The sequence below is a fragment of the Megalobrama amblycephala genome, linkage group LG18 (genome assembly GCF_018812025.1).
Source record: "Megalobrama amblycephala isolate DHTTF-2021 linkage group LG18, ASM1881202v1, whole genome shotgun sequence".
Taxonomy (NCBI): domain Eukaryota; kingdom Metazoa; phylum Chordata; class Actinopteri; order Cypriniformes; family Xenocyprididae; genus Megalobrama; species Megalobrama amblycephala.
The window spans coordinates 28,579,414-28,597,418 of NC_063061.1; the positions used below are offsets into that span (position 1 = coordinate 28,579,414).

The 18,005-nt window shown below is 35.3% G+C and overlaps 1 protein-coding gene across 29 annotated transcripts in view; it reads right to left on the reverse strand.

Annotated features, from left to right (window-relative positions):
* Window positions 1-2,524: 2,524 nt before the first annotated feature.
* Window positions 2,525-18,005, reverse strand: part of cast (calpastatin) — a 46,117-nt gene continuing 30,636 nt past the window's right edge. For 15 of the 29 annotated variants that reach the window (XM_048167124.1, XM_048167119.1, XM_048167122.1 and 12 more), the window contains 22 exons: window positions 17,322-17,399; window positions 17,132-17,245; window positions 16,922-17,026; window positions 14,808-14,924; window positions 14,531-14,629; window positions 14,134-14,184; window positions 13,419-13,469; window positions 13,235-13,285; window positions 12,792-12,866; window positions 11,916-11,981; window positions 11,683-11,769; window positions 11,449-11,565; window positions 11,174-11,287; window positions 10,448-10,564; window positions 10,253-10,357; window positions 9,764-9,856; window positions 9,619-9,660; window positions 8,657-8,782; window positions 8,476-8,559; window positions 5,765-5,797; window positions 5,271-5,376; window positions 2,603-3,668 (listed from right to left, as the gene is read on the reverse strand). In XM_048167124.1, coding sequence (XP_048023081.1) covers window positions 5,278-5,376; window positions 5,765-5,797; window positions 8,476-8,559; window positions 8,657-8,782; window positions 9,619-9,660; window positions 9,764-9,856; window positions 10,253-10,357; window positions 10,448-10,564; window positions 11,174-11,287; window positions 11,449-11,565; window positions 11,683-11,769; window positions 11,916-11,981; window positions 12,792-12,866; window positions 13,235-13,285; window positions 13,419-13,469; window positions 14,134-14,184; window positions 14,531-14,629; window positions 14,808-14,924; window positions 16,922-17,026; window positions 17,132-17,245; window positions 17,322-17,399 — 1,824 coding nt within the window. In that variant the 3' untranslated portion in view covers window positions 2,603-3,668; window positions 5,271-5,277. Of the gene's footprint in view, window positions 3,669-5,270; window positions 5,377-5,764; window positions 5,798-8,475; window positions 8,560-8,656; window positions 8,783-9,618; window positions 9,661-9,763; window positions 9,857-10,252; window positions 10,358-10,447; window positions 10,565-11,173; window positions 11,288-11,448; window positions 11,566-11,682; window positions 11,770-11,915; window positions 11,982-12,791; window positions 12,867-13,234; window positions 13,286-13,418; window positions 13,470-14,133; window positions 14,185-14,530; window positions 14,630-14,807; window positions 14,925-16,921; window positions 17,027-17,131; window positions 17,246-17,321; window positions 17,400-18,005 lie in introns of all 29 variants that reach the window. The other 14 variants (XM_048167104.1, XM_048167101.1, XM_048167109.1 and 11 more) reach the window with 3 other exon arrangements.

Genomic DNA, 18,005 nt, shown 5'->3' on the forward strand with positions numbered 1-18,005 from the left:
GAGTATAGAAGTATTCACTATGACACTTACACTGGCAACATACTGGAGAGAAAACAGATTTCACATAGTAAGAAAAAAAGCTTTTTTTTTTTTTTTTGCAGAACATCACAGTTATATATGATATGAGAATAGTAAGGCCTGTAGTTAAGGAGTATGTTTTCTGAGGAAAATATATTTTCAGAATTACATTGTTTTTCTTAAAAACTAGTCTGTGGGGTAAAACGCCCCCAGGGGGCATCGCTTCCCACTATCATAGTTACTGTAGTTAGTTGCCATGTTCTGAACATCTTTTGTTTTTCCATCATATGTAATCTAACTAAGTGGTTGAATAAAAATATTTGGACTTTATATTTAAAAATTACCTTAAGTTAGGATCAGCTAGTTAGTATGGTTTTCTTTCTTCTGTGGAACATTAAAGAAGATAATTTAAGAAAGTATTTTTTTCTTTCTTTCATACAATATATGCCAATAGTAACCAAAATAGTTTGGTTATCAGCATTCTTCAAAAATATTTGTGTTCTGCAGAGGAAAAGAAAGTCGTACAGGTTTGGAACAACATGAGGGTGAGTAAATAATGACAGAATTTTAATTTTTTGGTTGAACTATCCCTTTAATAGCAGTAAATTCACTTTACTGCATGTCTCAAAATCAATGCTTTACTGCCAAATGTGCATTTCTATGTGGCAGAACTGCATTTGCAGAATATTCAGTAATATATATCATTTGTTTCAGTCATATTTTATTAATTTATTTACTTTAAGGCTCTAACCCCAGCAAAACATTTGAGGAACTTGTTGGCTGAAGGGCTGAATTTGTCTAAGGCTGAATTTTAGAAAAAATTACAAATATTAATAATTTATTTCAATTGTTTTCTGAGAATGTGTCTTGAATTACAGTAATTGTTAAACACATTAACAGTAAATGTTATGGAACATTTAAGCTATTGCAAACAGTTACTGCTTATTTTATGACATGAGCACAGACAATGAAAGCAAATCCAATTATATAGTGCCACGGGAATCATAAATGTGCAAATTCCATTATTTGTAATGGTGAGAAACAACATCTGCGCAATGCATGCAAATAGTAGTCTCAGTAGTCTTAAATGCAAATGTGAATAATTATAATATACTAATATACTAAACTTCCAGAAGAGAGTGGAGATTTAACAGCTCGCGCTTCGGTTTCTCAACAACAAAGCTGGAGAATCTCACGCAGCCAAAATGATGATCGTCAGTAACGGTGTTCAGCCTTACATTGTTCAAACCGGAGAAAGGGAGTCATTATGGACTGCAGTGGGAAATACGTCATTCCCATTTTGGATGCGTGAAGTATACTGTCCCTGACAGCAACATAGTGTCGGCCCAGATCCGGCCCACATCTGGTCCACACTATGTTGCTGTCTGAGGTACTTGGCCTTGGACAATTTCATTTCAACTCACTTTGCACAAAAATGGAAATTCAGTAGGCTAATTATTCACTCAGCTTAATGTTGTTTTAAAGCTTTATTAGGGCTACCTTATTTTTTTGGAAAGAAATTAAAAAATGTCCTGCTCAAGCTTGCCCAGAGAATGGAAGAGGCAAAGTTGTCAAAATAATCTCATGCAAATCGTGCCGTATGCTATATAGGTATACAATGATTTAGCGAGAAACAAACCTAAAATGTAATTTAATATTACGAGAAATTGAAAATCTTGATTGCCCAAAATAACCCAATGGGCGAGCGACCTTTAAAGGTGCTAAAGAGGATGTTTTGTTTTATACATTTTTGCAATATTACTTGAAACTGTCTTTACTAACTGATAAAAGACTATTTATTAGGTGCACTGAAAGGAATAATATTAATATACATCATCTGTGCACGAGGTAGGGCCTTAAAAACATCAGCCAATCGTTTACGCGATCATCGCGTAAACGATTGGCCCTCTGGCTTGTCAATCACTGTCGTGACGTTCCTTGCGAGAGACGAGCGTGACTGCGCTCTCCAGTAACTTTCCACACTCCACAGGCGCTGCATGCAGTGTTTTTGTCAGGTAGACAGGAGTAACAACTGCAGATTATGAGTTACCTGCGGTGAGTCCGACATAATGAATCCAAAAAACATGACACAGCGAATGCCAGTGGTAAACACTCGTGTTCAAATACTCGTGCACGAGTTTTGGGAGCCGTTCCATTGAAGTGAGCTGTGAAGGAGGGGGGTTGTTCTTACGCATGCGCTCATTTCAAAAACTCACTAACAGTCTTTGGATTCTCAGTCGGCGAAAAAATCCTCTCTATCACCTTTAACCTGCATGAAAACCATGGACTTGGCAACACTGGGCTTTGCGTGCTTTGTTATCTTCCAGAAACGTTAAGTTGTAGTCCTATAGGGTGTAAATACAGTGCAGATTTGATCACAACATACATAAAGATGAGCTAAATCAGTTCTAATGATCTGAATTTACATTTTAAGATTTATTTTATGAACCACTATCATTCTCCATAAACACTACACACCAAAAAAAACAACATATCTGTGCCCCTATCATCATTACATCTTTATTTTCATAAAGATTTTAAGAACAGAACATTCCAAACTAATAAAACAAACAAACAGGGCTTATGTATTTTATTAGTTTTATTTTTTAAGAGTAAAAATCCCTTCTTAAAAATACCATCCTGTCACAATTAATAGTACACAACGTCTTTCAACGCTCTATCCAGATCTCTTCAAGATTTTATGAGCAAAAAACATGGAAGACACCGCTGGGTTTGAAAGTAATGTTTTTGTTTCTACTGTCAGCTATGGAAGCTACTTAAACATTTTAAAGTGTCAAAAAGTGAGTCCTGAAAGACTGACTTTGCCCACCACATCGAACTTAACAGTGGCTCTGAAAACATTTCAAACATTGTGTTTAAGCTAAACAGTTCCTATTTAACCTCCGAAATCAAGTTGAAAACACTTTTGCAGTGCAACATGAAATTGTCCCAATTAATTTCCAAGGCTTTTGTGATGAACAACAGGCACATGGGGCGTTTAGTGTTTGCAAAATTGTTTTACCGTTATTTTCGAGAGCATCCTTGTAAGTGCACTTGAGGAAGCAAACTACACAGAAAAAACACCTCCCACACAAACCTTTTTTGACTAGTGTCATCATACAAACATTCAAAAGGCATCATAATCACGGCCATCTACTGCGATCCCTGCACTGTAAACCATGAACTCCTAACCTGCGGCATCTATGTACACTAGTGTCTCAATAGATCCTCAAACAGCAATAGACTGTCATGTCTGTGAGCCGGAAGACTGTAGAGACCCCCAGTTAAAGATGAAAAGAAAAAAAAAAAAAAGTATATGGCATAATATTTTTTACTGGGGGAAAAATTATATCACAAAACCACACCAAAAATAGACGACTGAAAATAGAACAACAATACATGCGCTTTCTGTATATACATGTTCTATAAGTCACAAGGAGACAAAAAGATCATTAGATTTATTTTTGCTTTGCTTTAGGAGAAAAGAGGATGGGGAAGGAGAGGGGGGCTCTAAAAAATACTTGTTTAAGTGTCTCTGTGCAGTTATATTTTTTTTGTTTCATTCCGTGTCCACCATAAAATATATTTCTTGTCCGAGCAGCTCCCTTTAATGGTTTCTTGTGTTAGGGATGAGGGGACGCACCATAAATCTGAAAAATAAACCACATGGATTAAGTAAAACTTCCATAAAATACAATACATTTCAAAAAATATAATATGAAATATGGTTCAAAAGTTTGGGGTTGGTAAGATTTTTAATATTTTTGAAAGAAGTCTCACCAAGGCTGCATTTTTTTATATGCCAAAAATACAGTAAAAACAGTAATATTGTGAATTATTACTACTCTATAAATTAATTGTTTTCTATTTGAATCTATTTTAAAATGTAATTTATTCCTGTGATGGAATTTGCAGCATTCAGTGTCACACGATCCTTCAGAAATCATTCTAATATGCTTATCAAGAAACATTTCTTTTTAACAATTTTGAAAACAGTTGTGATGCGTAATATTATTTGTGTATTATTTTGGAAACCAAACCGTTAAATAATTTTTTTTAGGATTCTTTGATGAATTGAAAGTTCAAAAGAACAGCATTTATTTGAAATCGAATCTTTTCTAACATTATAAATGGATTTAGTGTGACTTCTGATTAATTTAATGCATCCTTGCTAAATAAAAGTATTAAAGGTGCCCTAGAACCAGTTTTTACAAGATGTAATATAAGTCTAAGGTGTCCCCTGAATGTGTCTGTGAAGTTTCAGCTCAAAATACCCCATAGATTTTTTTTTATTAATTTTTTTAACTGCCTATTTTGGGGCATCATTAAATATGCGCCGATTCAGGCTGCGGCCCCTTTAAATCTTGCGCTCCCTGCCCCCCGAGCTCTCGACTATAATACAGTGCATTTACAAAGTTCACACAGCTAATATAACCCTCAAATGGATCTTTACAAGATGTTCGTCATGCATACTGCATGTATGCGTCGGATCATGTGAGTATAGTATTTATTTCGATGTTTACATTTGATTCTGAATGAGTTTGAGGCTATGCTCTGTGGCTAAAGCTAACATTACACACTGTTGGAGAGATTTATAAAGAATGAAGATGAGTTTATGCATTATACAGACTGCAAGTGTTTAAAAATGAAAATAGCGACGGCTCTCTTGTCTCCGTGAATACAGTAAGAAACGATGGTAACTTTAACCACATTTAACAGTACATTAGCAACATGCTAACGAAACATTTAGAAAGACAATTTACAAATATCACTAAAAATATCATGTAATCATGGATCATGTCAGTTATTATTGCTCCATCTGCCATTGGTCGCAATTGTTCTTGCTTGCTTACCTATTCTGTTGATTCAGCTGTGCACAGATCCAGACGTTAATACTGGCTGCCCTTGTCTAATGCCTTGAACATGAGCTGGCATATGCAAATATTAGGGGCGTACATATTAATGATCCCGACTGTTACGTAACAGTCTGTGTTATGTTGAGATTCGCCTGTTCTTCAGAGGTCTTTTAAACAAATGAGATTTATATAAGGAGGAGGAAACAATGGTGTTTGAGACTCGCTGTATGTCTTTTTCATGTACTGAACTCTTGTTATTCAACTATGCCAAGATAAATTCAATTTTTGATTCTAGGGCACCTTTAATTTCATACTGACCCCATTTCTTTGAACCATAGAGTGAATATAATATCCAAATCTGAATTCAAATTCAAAGCGGTTTGTAAAGATACTGACGTGCAATCTATCTGTTTCCGCCCTTTGTGGAAGATGAAGGCACCACATCTGAGCTCACTTTACCGGGCAGCTGGTCCGTGGCTGAGGAATCTTCTACTGACTGTTTCTGGGACACAAAATCAGAATTTTAATTATGCAAACCAAGTATGCAAACATTCTACGTAAGCACGTGGTTTGGTGAAATTGAAGGTTGCTTTGTGGCATAACAGCACTACAATGTGTGCAAATTATATAATCAGGTGATCCAGATGCTGTATGACTCCTCAGCAAGTTGTAAATGCAAAGCCTTTGAGTATCAAACCAGCCATAGTGCTCAAACAGTGCAAACCTGCCAGATTTTTGGATGAATATGCAAATATACAGCCATGTGATTGCGTTTCAGCTGATGGAATGGTGACAGAATGGGATATTTAGTTTGTGTTTCTCCATGCTGCCGTTCATGAGCCAAAGCTATAAGAACCAAATTCATGCATTTCATTTCATATACAACCTACCTTTGGTTTAGGCTTTGGTTTGCCCCCCTTTGCCTGTAATCAGATAGAGACCCCTGATATAAACTGGTTTGAACCAGTATAAAGGGTCTGGCGCTCACACAGAAATGGCATACATGGATTTGTCCTACTTTTAATTTTCTCCTGTTACATATGTTTTTTCAAAGAGTAAGACTGGGGAAATAAAATATTCTGAAAGAACATAATATGTGAAAAAAGTGATGCTTCTAGATCTTTCTGTCCTGAACATGAATGTTCAGCATCCAGATAATTGACCCTTTTCACATTTCTAGGATTCTTAAGGCCCATTCACACCAAGATAACTATGATAATAACTATATTTGTGTCCACACACTGGTCTGTTTATGCTAAACTCACAAGCTGTGGTTTCAAAGTGTGTACAACATGTTTTTGTTGTTCTTGTTGCATTTACAAGGCTTTAACCAGCAGATGTCCTCAGCATGCGATGTTTTGAGTGAATAGCTAGTGTAATCGATCTAATCTAACAGTAAATTTAGCTGACAAAGTCAATATAGTGGAATAAAAACAACGCCTAGTCTTTTTCACTATAAGTACACAGGAAGCAAGAAAATGTTTTCGAAACTATCGCTGGATACCTGAGGTAATTTTATGTTACACTGTTTGCTATAATGATTTCATCGTTATTACTTCTCACCATTTATTCCGAGGGTATGATTTTCTTTAAAGTATCCTTGAAAAGTGGCTTTTAACTTGTCAAACAGTGGTGGCTTTTTCTGGACCTTGAATGTCGTCTGGCATTTTAAATGCATGAGCCCTTAAATTAGAATGGATTCTGATTGGCTGTCAGCGTTTTATCGTTCAACAGCCGGAAAAAAAAATCGTTCTGAAAGTGATCCCAACGATTTCGTTTTTCTATACCATTATCATTATAGTTGTGGTATGGACTCTGCTATTCTTTTATATTTAGAATGATTTTTAGAACTATATCATTATCTTTATAGTTATCAGTCTTGATGTGAACGAGCCTTGAACAAGCCTTTAGAAGCGGAAGTCATCATAGTTGGGTAAACTTCTAGTGGTGAACAGGAGATGACAGCAAATATAATTTTTTATTCCCATTTGCTCTAATAGCAAGAGAACATATCCATGACTTTCCAAAAGAGGAAAAGATATAGAGACAGAAACTAAATTTGCCGTCACTCCCTCAGCTGCTGTATTAGAAACACCCTCGCAGCAGCATTCATTTTGTTTTTTTGTAATTTACTGCCAAGATAATGACAAAGTATGGCATTATAAATGTATATTAAATGTTTTAAAAATGAAAATATGAAAAACTGTGGAAATGCATCATCACAGTCTGTAAAAAAAAAGGGTCCATAATTGGTCCGTGTAATGCTTTGTAGTTCTTTGTTCAATTTGCACCATCAGAATGTACCAAATGAAAAGTTGGCCTCAAACTTTTATTTTCCATTTCTTTAGAATAATTCACAAACGGATAATTGTCACTCATTTTAATTTTTGATTCTACAAGTCTGATTTTTGAACAAACATAAAAAAATGACTCGTTCTGTTTTTCAGTTTATATAATAGCGCTCTCTGCTGGATCGTACCAGTCCCGCCGTGGGATGGAGCGGGGTGTATGTATTCAGAGCAGAGCACTGAAGCGTTACGTATAGGCCTATGGCACGTCTGGCCATGCAATAATTTATCGCCTGCCCTACACTATATCTAAGACAGTGGCAACGTACTGAGGGACGGCAAAGCTTTCAGACACGACATTCTCCTCTTCTTTATAGCTATTTTTAGTCAGTTTCTATCAAGAGAGTATTGTAGTGGACCCACTAAATGGACATGGTGGCTGAAAAAATATGGGAATGGAGGAAAAAATATTTTTCAAAATTTTGTGCTCCTACAAGAAACTTTTGTGTTCTCTCCGGACAAACACTTCCTGTTTAACGTCCCGCTGGCAGTGATTCAGACAGCTCTGTACAATACGTTCACAATGGAGCGGTTCATAGAGATTTACTTTGAACTTGTCCTTATACGGAGATGTCTGAAACACTGCCAGTGGGACGTTAATCAGTAAGTTTGTTGAACTCACAACAGGTTTTGTGAGAAAGTGTCTCCATCCACATCCATCGATCCATCATTTACGTGTATTCCACACGGCTCCGGGTCCTTCTGAAGTGAAGCGATTCGTTTGTGTAAAAAATATCCATATTTAACAAGTTATGCAATAAAATATCTAGCTTCCGCCAGACCGCCTTCCATATTCAAGTTACGAAAAAAGCGTAAACTGGCGTTGCGTCTTTTTCTTTGAACTGCGTTTCTTCGTACATTGAATACTTTATGATAAATACATATAGTGTAGGGCAGGTGATAAATTATTGCGTTCACAGAGTGCCATAGGCCTATACATAACGCTTCAGTGCTCTGAATACATACACCCCGCCCCGGCGGTACTGGTAAGATCCAGCCGTGAGCGCTTATTATATAAATTGAAAAACAAAACAATGAGTCATTTTTTATGTTTGTTAAAAAAAATCAGACTTGTAGAATCGAAAATTAAAATGAGTGACAATTATCCGTTTGTGAATTATTCTGAAGAAACTGAATATGAACGTTTGAGGCCAACTTTTCATTTGGTTCATTCTGATGGTGTGAATTGAACAAAGAACTGCAAAGCGTTACACGGACTAATAATTCCAGTTAACCTGTGGCCTGATTCTTACCTTTGGTTTGCTGTCTTTGGCTTTGGGGTCAGTCAGGTTGGGAATCAATTTGCCTGCCAGCTCATCCAAAACTGGACCTGTTGCCTGTAAACAAAGACGAATGAAGAAATAAACAAACACAGTACTTGTGTAAAGCATTTAGGGGAATGTGTAGTTCTTTATGCAGGTTTGTACGTGGTACCTTATGGGTTGGCGGTGTTGGTTCAGGGGTGAAGTGTTTGCCATCAGGTGCGGAGGGCTTCACGGCCGGTACTGCAGAAAAATCACTAGACAGCATGTCAAGGGCCGCTGTGTCATCGATTGATGTCTGAGAGATGGACAGACAAACAGTCAAATGTCTACAGAGATTCTTAATGATCAAGGTCCTCATGAAAAGAAATCTAGAAATCAGTAGAACAAGTTTTTGTTTATTGAAATTTTATATATATTAGAGCTGCATGATTAATCATTAAAAGATCACAATCTCAAATTAAAAACCCACACAATGATTCGGCTATGTCTATTAACTTTTGAAAAGTACGATCACAGCAGAACATTCAAATCTGCATTGCTGCTCCCGCTGACCCAGAGAGAGCCGTTGTCATGTTTAGGTATTTTCCACATCACATCACATCACATTATCTTTATTTATTATTTATTAGATGTCTTACAATTACTCAAATTTTCAACCAAGTACTAGGATAAAAGTTTATAGTTTGGATATAAACACTGAAGTCTACAGTAGTGATCAAAGTAGAGTAAATCACCTTTTGAAAGTAAATATAGATTGTATCAATTACATCGTTACACCAACAGGTGGCGACAAGTGACTGCTAAAAAATGTAACTGTCATTAATTCATGAATCATTAATTCAAAAGATTTGTTCAAAAATGCTGATTCATCCAGTAATGAAAAAAGTGAGGTCTTTATGAGTGAGTCATCAAATCATTCTTTGAAGCTTTTTTTTTATTTTTTATAATTTTTAAAAACATTTTAACAAATATTTTTAAAACAGACTGAAGCAATTAACATTTTGACAACCTCTAAGAAATTCCACATTATTATTAAATCATGATATCTATTCTAAACATTCTATATATTATATTATATATATATATATATATATATATATTCATTGATTCACTCAATGATTCATAAAGTACCTGCTTTGGTTTGACGTCTTTCTGATTTGTTGCTATAAATGCCTGCGGAGAAGAGCGAAGAACAAGTGGAAAATTTGTCTTTAGTTTTAATTGTCAATAAACAAAATCCAATGGTATGGATACATAATGAAGAAGCAAAAGTCACCTTGCGTTCTTCCTCTGAGAACCTATATTCTGGTGGAAGGCTGTCGTCTCTCTCACCTGGTTTACTAACTTTCTCCTCCACTATATTCTTTTCCTGTGGTGGGAAGAAAAAAAGGCAATACTGTCGTAATTTAGTTTACGTGACCATTTTGTGAAAGAAGCCTATAAATACTGTTCAAAAGTCTGTATGATTTTTTTCTTTAAATAATACTTTTAATCAACAAGGACACATTAAATTGATCAAAAGTGATAGTAAAAACATTTCAATGTTATTTGACCTAAGGCAGATGATGTGTGTGTACTCCTTCATACCAAATTCAAAATGTCATACAATTTGTTTTTTGGGGGGGGGGTTTTTGTGCATTTTCGAATTACGAAAATAAGTAGATTTAGTCATGTAATTGCATCGGACCTGGTGTGAATCGGCCTTGATTCTGCTTGGTGCTCAGTTGTGAGTATGGAAAGACATGGTTATTAAAAAGCATTTTACCTTAACTACGGCTTTTGGTGGGACAGGGGCGGGCTCAGGGGCTGCTTTTATGTCTCCCAGAGTGTCTGAGAGGGCATCCAAAGCTGATGAGGTACCTTCTGACAACTTCAACAAAGAGTAGAAGAGGAAAATCAGCATACAAGGAAAATATGAACATGTATAATATGCGCAAATACGGATAAACTAGAAATCTACCTGTCTGTCAGCATGTGGAGGGCCAGAAACAGCAGACTGAACTTTGGATGCAGAAGAAGGAGCGACAAAATCACCTGCAAGAGCATCTAAAGCAAAATCTGAAGCTGAATCTGAAGGCTAAAGTACAGAATGAGAAAAGACATGAGAAAGGTTTAAATAAACATTGAGATGATGTTAAGATTAAACATATACTACCATTCAAAAGTTTGGGGTCAGTAAGATTTTTTTTTAGAATTTGATACTTTAATTCCACAAGGATGAATTTAATTGATCAAAAGTGATAGTAAAGACATTTATAATGTTACAAAAGATTACTATTTCAAATAAATGCTGTTCTATTCATGGTTGTATTATGGTTTCCACAAAAATATTCAACATTGATACTAATAAGAAATGTTTCTTAAGCACCAAATCAGCATATTAGAATGATTTTTGAAGGGTCATGTGACACTGAAGACTGAAGTAATGATGCTGAAAATTCAGCTTTGTCATCAAAGGAATAAATTACAATTTAAGAACAGTTTTAAATTGTAATAATATTTCACAATATTACTGTTTTTACTGTATTTTGATCAAATAAATGCAGCCTTGGTGAGCAAAGGCACTTCTTTCAAAAAGATTTTAAAAATGTCCAGACATTTAATATCATTGGAGAAACAATTAAGACATCAAACAGATCTCAGCTGTGTTTGTTTCCTTCTGTATGTGGACGTTCACGAGTCTCACCTTAGCAGGAGACTTAGAGGAAGAACAAACAGGGGTCATGGCAGCAGATGGGACAGTGGGGGTGGTAAAATCACCAGACAGAATATCCAGAGCTTCAGTGGGGTCTAGGGAAGGCTGAGACAGAAAAAAACATCCACCAATCAAATCACAAGATCCAGCAACAGTGACCAATCACCACACACATCCTTGAGACTGATCACGACACATGAACGAAGTTTCTGAAAGACAACACTAAGATCAGTGTCACTTAATGCTAATAACTGTGACAGTATTACCTCTTTCTTAGGGGGAGGATATTTCTTGAGATCTTCCTCTGAGAATCTGTAAGCTGGTGGGAGTGTGTCCTCTCTCTCCCCGACACGAACACCCTTCTCTGATGTCACGTCCTTCTCCTGCTCATTCAATTATTAAAAAAGCACCAAGAAATGTAGCAATGATATCAATGCCATATCTACATTTGTAAAAGACAATAAAAGTCAAAGAAGAGTCATAAATGATGAGATAATTACATGAACGATGTCCCCAGGTTTGAGTTCAGGTTGTTTTTTTGGTGGTTCTGGTGCACCCAGTGTGTCGCCCAGAGCGCTGAAAGCATCCTACACAGAGAAACACAGAGAGCCATATTAAAAATCCATAGGGTCCTGAAAGCTGAACATTGGTTCTAATATTAAAACAATATATACTAATGATATGAGCAATTTCATATATACAATACATCTTTTATGTCCAGAATTTGCAATACCTCATCTGTCTCTAGTTTTTGCTTAGGGCCTGGAGGGGTAATTTTTTGAGGAGCAGCTGAAGAAACCTACAGCATACAAAATAGAATAGAACAGAATAGAATAGAATAGAATAGAATAGAATAGAATAGAATAGAATAGAATAGATTAGGGAACAAAACAACATTTATCATCTTTTGAGTGAAAACAAATACAGGAAAAATACTGGACAATAACAGTAGAGATTTGAATCAAGCAAGTTTCCATTCACCTATTTATATGTGATTTTAGGGGTATCGAATAAAATGCCAAGATTCTAAAAATGTGCATAAAAAAAAAACAAAAAAACTGTGAGGTGGATCATTTATTTTATCCAATAAGACATCATGCGCATAACTATGATGGAAACACATTTACAGAATAAATCCAAAGGCTCACGTAACTTTGCCTCAACAAAGGATGTGATTGGATATCTAAACTAACAGTGGACCAATCACATTGCACAGCATCTCAAATGTTAGTTTGGTTATCCTGAAATGCCTGAGCCAAAGTCTGTCATCAAAATGGTTGGGTATAATTACCTATGAGAACCTTGATTGCGTTCCCAAACACCAGGCATCCGAACACAAGATTACATGATTTGCATGTGTTTATTGCATTTAGTATGAAATGTACAATGTACGAAAAATGCCACAGTGGTTCCCCAACTGCAGCAACTTCCATTTTTATTGCAGATATTTTGTGCCAACTTCCCTGGAAGTGACTATTTATTTTGTTTTCTTGAACACATGGGATGGAAACTGCTTTATTCGCAATTGTTTTATGCATTATTTCAATTTTGCACAAAAGTTAAATTCACAACTTTGGATAGAAACACAGCTATTGACATTTGATGGTACCTTAGAAGCAGACTGTGCAGGAGCCACAAAATCACCTGCCAGAGCATCCAGTGCTGATAATTCATCTGCTTTATGCTAATAGAAGATTAGAAAGACAGAAAATAAGCAGGTCAATCTGTGTAAGACAAACACTAACCATTCGCATTCTTACAAAGCATTCTGGTAAACTTGCTTAATTGCAGCCTTCGTCGTCAAATATCTCATGTAAGCTGTACTGTACTATTGACCATTCTCCCAATTCAGCCAATTTCTTACATAGCTGTGCTACAGTAGTTTCATTTCTTTCGTCTCACTCCACAGTCACTTCCTTGTAATAATAAAGCAATTTCGAATCAAATCAATATTTCATGCCATTTTTTTGGCAAGTGGCAGTGTAATGAGTGATATAATGTACTGTCAGCCTATCATTATATCAAAATAAACACTGACAGTAAAAGGCCTACCTTGGGAACGTCTTTAGTCTTCTCAGGAACTCCAGCAGGCTTCTTTGTTTCCTGATTTTAAAGAAATACCAGTGGTTAAACAACTATTTGAATGCTTAAACCTACTTAATGCAATAATATTTGTTGCTGTTACACACAAGAAAGAACAAAAGGCTAAACACAACAGATCAGAAAGCTTTGCTACCTTGGGAACGTCTTTAGTCTTCTCAGGAATTGCATCAGGCTTCTTTGTTTCCTGATTTGAAAAATTACCAGTGTTTAAACAGTTTGAAACTGTTGAACTGTTTGATTTTATAAAATATCAGCTTTTTTTGAGGAGTAACAAAATGTGGAATGGAGGCTTTAACAACATGTGAGCAGTATTGGGGAATGTTATTTTTAAAAGTAATGCATTGCAATATTGCGTTACTCCGTAAAAAAGTTACAAATTGCATTACTTATGGAAAGCAACGTTATGTTACTTTTGCGTTATTTGCACTAGGCTTGCTTGTTTGTTTTTTTAATAACCAAAAGTCTATTTTTGGCAAATGTAAAGTCCCTTTCACAACAAAAGTGAAATGAATAAGCCTCAGGCTGAAGGAAATGCAAATTCAAGCCTGTACAGTAGAGGGCGCAGCTCAAACCTTTCAGCTGTGCTGCCATTCAGAATAGGATGCAGTCAATTTTGCTTATTAGTGTGGTTGAAATGGATCATCAGAAGTCAGCAGCAAAGACATTAGTTAATAAAGTGAGATTAAATACATAAAGTATACTTCTGTTATTTAACATCTATTTATAGTTACATCTATTTATAATTTTTCTATTCATTTTCATGAAAAGTGAATCTGTACTTGTAATGCATTACCCCCAACACTGCATGTGACTACAAATGGCTTAAAACAACACAGCACATTTCCTACCTTAGGAAGATCTTTAGTCTTTTCTGGAACTGCATCAGGTTTCTTCTTTTCCTGATTAAACAAATGAACAGTGTTTAACTACCTGAATGTACATTACAAGAATCACATAATGTGTTAAATCCGCAAGCAGCATTGAAAGGGCCCTCGCACATGGCCACAGCCACCCGGTGGCCTTAGGAAAGCAGTGAATAGTGGACGACATGCATTTAATCGGGTAAATATAGGAGAAAAATAGTCATTCTGATGTGCCACACTTCCTGCTATATATTGCTTATGTAGATGTCTTCAGGTCAGGACTATTATCAAACATGTGAAGAGTGGGGCAGAATGGACATTGTATAATGTAATATTGTTCTTATATTGTCTCATTTTAATGAAAATGATTATAAATTATTACCTGTGCAGGAGGAACAGATGCCTTAACAACAGGTGCTGCTGCAGGGGCCGTGAAACCTTCAGAAAGAATGTCCAGTGCATCATCTGTGTTCAGTGAGGGCTGAGAGAGAGATCCACCAATAAGAACACAGTATCCAGTGACAGTAGCCAATCACAACACACCATTCATACAACCCATTTCTGCTAACATAAAACATTCTCAATTATGTAAAGTATTAAATAAGAATAATAGAAGACACTGATTTGAAATATTTTGTAAGTTGTATACAATGTCTGACCTCTTTTTTAGGAGGAGGATATTTCATAAGCTCTTCCTCGGAGAATCTATAATCTGGTGGGAGTGTGTCCTCTCTCTCCCCGAGACCAACACTCTTCTCTGATGTCTGTTTCTTCTCCTGCTCAAAAACATGCAAATGATTAAAAACATATAGAAAACTATACATACATACATACGTATATATACAGTTGTGTTCAAAATAATAGCAGTCCAACATCACTTACCAGATCAATCATTGTTTTTGATAGAAATTATATTTCTACATGGCAAATATTTTACTAATAGATGTAGTAGAGTAATAGAAAACCAACAGACACAACAGTCATGACATGCATGCTGCTGATTATGTGTAACTGAATCATTAATTGAAATGGGTGTGTTCAAAATAATAGCAGTGTGGAGTTCAATTAGAGATTAATCAATTTAAATTAATTCTGTGAAAAAACTGATGTCAAACAAATGGTCCTTATTTAAGGACAAAGGCAGCAAATGTTGTACTGTGCATTTCTCTCTGAAAATCGGAGTAAAATGGGTAGTTCCAGACATTGTTCAGAAGAACAACGTACTTTGATTAAAAAGTTGATTAGAGAGGGGAAAACATATAAAGAAGTGCAGAAAATGATAGGCTGCTCAGCTAAAATGATATCTAATGCTTTAAAATGGCAACTAAAATCAGAAAGACGTGGAAGAAAATGGAACACTACCATTCGAATGGACCGCAGAATAGCCAAAATGGCAAAGACTCAGCCAATGATCAGCTCCAGAGAGATCAAAGAAAGTCTAAAATTACCTGCGAGTACTGTAACAATTAGAAGACGCCTATGTGAAGCCAAGCTATCAGCAAGAAGCCCTCGCAAAGTCCCATTGTTGAAAAAACGACACGTGCTGAAGAGGTTACAGTTTGCCAAAGAACACATTGACTGGCCTAAAGAGAAATGGCGCAATATTTTGTGGACTGATGAAAGCAAGATTGTTCTTTTTGGGTCTAGGGGCCGCAGACAGTTTGTCAGGCGACCCCCAAACACTGAATTCAAGCCACAGTACACTGTGAAGACAGTGAAGCATGGTGGCGCAAGCATCATGATATGGGGATGTTTCTCGTACTATGGTGTTGGGCCTATTTATCGGATTCCAGGGATCATGGATCAGTTTGAGTACATCAAAATACTTGAAGAGGTCATGTTGCCTTATGCCGAAGAGGAAATGCCCTTAAAATGGGTGTTTCAACAAGACAACGACCCCAAACACACCAGTAAACGAGCAGCATCTTGGTTCCAGACCAACAAGATTAACGTTATGGAGTGGCCAGCCCAATCCCAGACTTTAATCCAATAGAAAACTTGTGGGGTGACATCAAAAATGCTGTTTCTGAGGCAAAACCAAGAAATGCAGAGGAATTGTGGTGTGTAGTGCAATCGACCTGGGCTGGAATACCTGTTCACAGGTGCCAGAAGTTGGTCGACTCCATGCAACACAGATGTGAAGCAGTTCTCAGAAACCGTGGTTATACAACTAAATATTAGTTCAGTGATTCACAAGAAAGCAAAATCTTTAAGCATTTTTCAGTTTATACAGTAAATATGTGACTTTGTAAAGAAAAATGCAGACACTGCTATTTTTTTGAACAGCCTAATATTCCTTTTCCTTCACTTTCTGAAAAGTAATAACAAATTCGATCATTTTTTTCTTGATGTTTTGATTTAGAATATAATGTGCAGTGTTCCCAATGCATTTGTGTGTATTGAAATAAAGGTAATTATATGGATTTTGAGCTTTACTCACTTTTTTTAAACACACTGCTATTATTTTGATCATAACTGTATATATATATATATATATACATACATACATATATACACACATACACACACACTAAAACTGAAGTAAAAATAAATTAAACCTATATAGATTTTTTTAAATAAAAAAAAAGATAAAATGACAAAAGCACAAATAACACAATAAATAATATAATAAATCTAATTCAAAATATTAATAAAACTATAACAAATCTAAAGATCAAAAATACACTATAGAAGACTATATAACGCTTTAATAAAAATAATAATAAATAAAATAATCTATTAAAAATTATGAAAGAATGAACAGAAGAGTTACATCAACTATCTGGCCAGGTTTGAGTTCAGGTGATTTTTTGGGTGGTTCTGGAGCGCCCAGTGTGTCGCCCAAAGCACCGAGAGCATCCAGCAACATGGAGTCTGACTAGAATAGAAAATAGACACAATTTCACTTTATTTATAATAAAAATATGTTGACTGGTCAGAAATATTGAATCCTTAAAAAGTATACGGGTGAACTTGACTTTACCTCATCTGTCTTTGGTTTAGTGGATTGTGCGGGGATCTCCAGTTTGGCTTTCTTGTCAGCCGGTGGAGCAGGTGATTTAGTAACAGTAGCAGGTTGAGACGTTGCTGGTTGTTTCTGCTCAAGGAGAGAGAGACGTGCTTAGTTTTTAGACATGCTAATATTATTGTTGCAGTGTTTTAAAAGCTCTTACCTGCTGAGAGGGTGGAGGGGGAGCAAAGTTGGTGATACCTGCCGAACGAACGTCGACTGCTCCTATCGTTTCAGTTTTCTGAAATACAGTGAATAAATATCATACAAAGAACCAAAACATTTACATTAAGTCAAGACTATGCATATATACAATCAAATGATCTGATATGACTTAAGCCAGGGTTTAATAATTTAATAATATAATAGGCTAATATTAGTAAAAAATAATATATATTTTTTTTATTTAGTTATTAAAATAATTATTAAAGTTAATAATATGTTAAAAAAGCAGCAAATATTTTCTATATGCAACTATTCACAAAAGGGTGATTGGGTACAATGAAATTGATAAAATAAATAATAGTTTTAATTTTTACATTTAAATATTATTATTTTATTACATAAAAAATATAATAGTTAATTTACAACTTAATTTTAACAATTATTTTTAAAAACTAAATATTGATAAATAAAATATAATTTAAAATAATAAAAATAATAATTATTATCTTTAGCTATTAAAATAATTATTACAATTAATAATAAGTTAAAAATAAAAAAAATTGCAAATATTTTCCATATAATCTTTTACAATTTTTTTTTTTTTTTTAAGCTGGCTTTATATTTTTATTTAATTTAAATAAAATTCCCTCACAAGGGGATTTTCATAACTGAAGTTCTGTGC